At 33.7% G+C, this 3170-nt stretch overlaps 1 protein-coding gene across 1 annotated transcript in view; it reads right to left on the bottom strand.

Annotated features, from left to right (window-relative positions):
• LOC119641453 (kelch-like protein 2) overlaps positions 1-2834 on the bottom strand; it is a 4169-nt gene extending 1335 nt beyond the window's left edge. Inside the window, 1 exon segment of the mRNA XM_038040143.1 lies at positions 2805-2834. Within this exon segment, the coding sequence (XP_037896071.1) occupies positions 2805-2834 (30 nt within the window).
• Positions 2835-3170: the final 336 nt, after the last annotated feature.

Genomic DNA, 3170 nt, shown 5'->3' with positions numbered 1-3170 from the left:
TGGAGAAGCCGTGGTAGTACCCGTTGTGGATATCGATGAATCATACTTAAGTACCTTGCTTTTCTTGTGTCCAGATTCTTCCATATTTTTTTATTTTATATGCACTAATATTCTTTACAAAAATATATCATAAATCTTTGGAAAAAAAATAAAATTAAAATTATTAGAAATTCTAATAGACATCCACTCTACTACTAGTTTTGACAGCAAACAAAATTCAATGTCTACTAATTCATTCATTTCGGAAACTCTTCAACCATTTTAAAAACAGTGTTGTAATGATTTTAATAAGTCGATAAACAATCGATCAATAAATAATAACTTGTAGTAATATTTTATTCATTGATGAAACTTTGTACAAATTACGAAGGTAAATCATTGCACATATAATTTATAAAACATTAACGTATATCAAACCGATGTTTCTGTTCAGTATTGGGTTATTGTAGCGATTTTCCCGAAGTTTTTGTCTCACTTGAGCGCTTATGAATGAACTCGATCAATGCAATTGAACGATGCATGTTTATTTATATATTTAAATTCTACTTACACATGAAACTCAACTAAACAAATAACAGTCGAGTTCAGTTGGCACTTAAAGCAAAACTTACATTAATTAATAATAAAACTTAGTATAAGTGCAATAAAAGAAATAAGAAGGAAAAAAAAAAAAAGGCATGTACACAACCAGCATAGAGCCACACTTACAACCGGTACAGGACCAAATTGCAAATGAACCCCTAAGCCGTCGCAAACATGCATAAGCCTGGCAACCGATAATAGGTAACAACAATTCATTTTCGAATCTTAACGACTTTTTAAGGTTAAAAGCTAGTTTAAGTACCACACAGGTAAATCGCGCGTATTAAGCAATGTTGCTTTAATGGACTTTAAAGAGTCCGATAATGAGAATAAGTGATAGAAGTCATTTAGGTTCTTATAAACAACTCTGAGCGGATTAAACAGCTCATAATTATATTTACACTGACTAAGATTAACCACGTTAAAGTGCCTAGAGAAGCGGTTAGGGACATTAAAGCTTATTTCACCAAGTAATGAAGGCGAGTCAATAGCATCATTTATTGCTTTCATTACAAAGGAAACGCAAAGAATAAACCTACGTTTTTCAAGAGACGGTGAGGATAACAGAAGCAACCTATTTTCATAGAGAGGAAGAGATGCTATCGGATCCCTTTTATGAAAAAAAAAAGAAACAAATCAAGAAGATATATTGAAAAGCTCTGGACGATCAACAATTTATTCGTGCAATTATCAATAGCAATTTAAAGAAGTCTTGCACTAGTGATTAATGGACTCAACTTTTAAAGCAGTTCTGTGTGACTTGTTTGGTGCGCGAAACTGTACAGTTAGTTTCTTACCTAATTACTTATTATTTCCTGCCTGTTGCAATGTACGCAATTATGAATAAATACCTGCTCTTTAATGATTGTGTGGAGAATTTGATAACTTTTTTAATTAACTCAGCGATTCATTTGTTGTCAATTCGCTTACGCACAGAAGAAGAAGAATTTAGATTGGCTTTTGATTTCGTTTTGCCTTTTAGAAAATAAATTTCGTCTTGGTTATATTTCGTTGTCTACCAAGCTCCCGAACGGTCATTTGTACAATTATATGTCTTATGAAGGCTTATTTCGGACTACTTTAAATGTTATAGTCGGATAAAGCCTTCAATTAAGTACCCTAACTCTTTACCTATCTTCGTCATAAAATATCAAAAATTAGACCTTGCTGGTATTTAAAGTCCTACTTTTTAGGACCACTTTTATCTACAAAAAGTGGACCTATGGAATCTAGAGTTAGAAAAAGCAAATTTCTGTATCAAATCGCTATTCTGTACTAGTTTGCATCACAAAATACTAAGGTTTACACCTGGTTACGAAGTAAAAACTTTTTAAAACGACTTATATGAGAAGAAGCTCCAGAATTCGTTTCGTCCGATCCACATTTTCCACATTCATTCTTTATTATTGAGTGCATTTATTATACGTGAGGTACATGTGGACTCAAACTATTTTCAATAGCGGTCTTCCATTGAATGGAAACATTTCGTTCAAGAATTACGGAAATTCCAATGTTAGTGCTAGACACGAAAGTACATAGATAAAGACAACAGACAAATAGGAATATATAGATATGCTTAATTAGAATGGCTTGGCGTAATAAAAAGTGGGTTTATCTTGAGCCGCTTTGCGTGTTTTGAACATCTGCAAACAAAACAAAATCTTCGTTTTAACATTTTTGAGAAAAGTCCTTCTTGAATTGCATTTTGACTATAATAACGTGGCGTGCCGACCCAAGTTTCCAGCGCATTTGGGTCTTACGCTGAGCTTCAGTTTATTTCTATTTCACCTGTTATTTTATGTATTTCCGGTTTTCTAAGTTCTTCCTTAGTACTCAAGATAAGGTTTAAGTATGATATGATAGATTTGGGAGGAATATCACACGGAAACTTTGAGTACTACTGGTGTAATTGTTACCAATGCCAGACTTTCAAAATGAGATTAGAAATCGATTTAAAGTTTAATGGTGACAACTCCTCTTACGTCACTTTCCTTTTCCTTACAGTGGAAATCGGAACTCTTTCACGACAAAAAGGGTTTTAGGTTTAAATAAAACTCGTCCACCCTTATCTTTTTTACATATATATACATATGTGTGTACATGTAACTATTTTTTCTTTTCAAAAGTGTTCGAGCATATGCCAATTTATGGTGGTAGACGGAAAAAAAGTCAATACAAATCCCATATGCCATCGGCGGTACCCAATTGAGCCATTTACGTACCCAATCGCTTGTTACAAATGGCGCTGTCATTGCTCTAATACGGCCAAAACATGAGCTCAAAATATACTAGCTTTTCGCACTACAGTTAGAAATATTTCAGTTGCATATACGTACGGACTTGGAAAAGCAAGTGTCAAATCAGCGAGATGGATTACGGCAAGCAACACAAGTGTAGAACTCGAACTCATTATGTAAGTAATTAGCAAAAAATTTAAAGCACTAATGAAATTCGAGATTGTTGACGATAGGCTAGTATTTTAAAATAGGGGATTGCCCTAGATTGAGAAGGAGCCATTTTGAAAATGGTAAACCGCTTTAAGTTGACTGATGGGACTTTCGCCGCCAGGTAACTTTTTATGGCATCTA

The sequence above is a fragment of the Glossina fuscipes genome, unplaced genomic scaffold, assembly GCF_014805625.2.
Source record: "Glossina fuscipes isolate IAEA_lab_2018 unplaced genomic scaffold, Yale_Gfus_2 150, whole genome shotgun sequence".
Taxonomy (NCBI): Eukaryota; Metazoa; Arthropoda; class Insecta; order Diptera; family Glossinidae; genus Glossina; species Glossina fuscipes.
The sequence above is the reverse complement of the archived record's forward strand: the minus strand, read 5'-3'. Positions and strand labels throughout refer to the sequence as shown.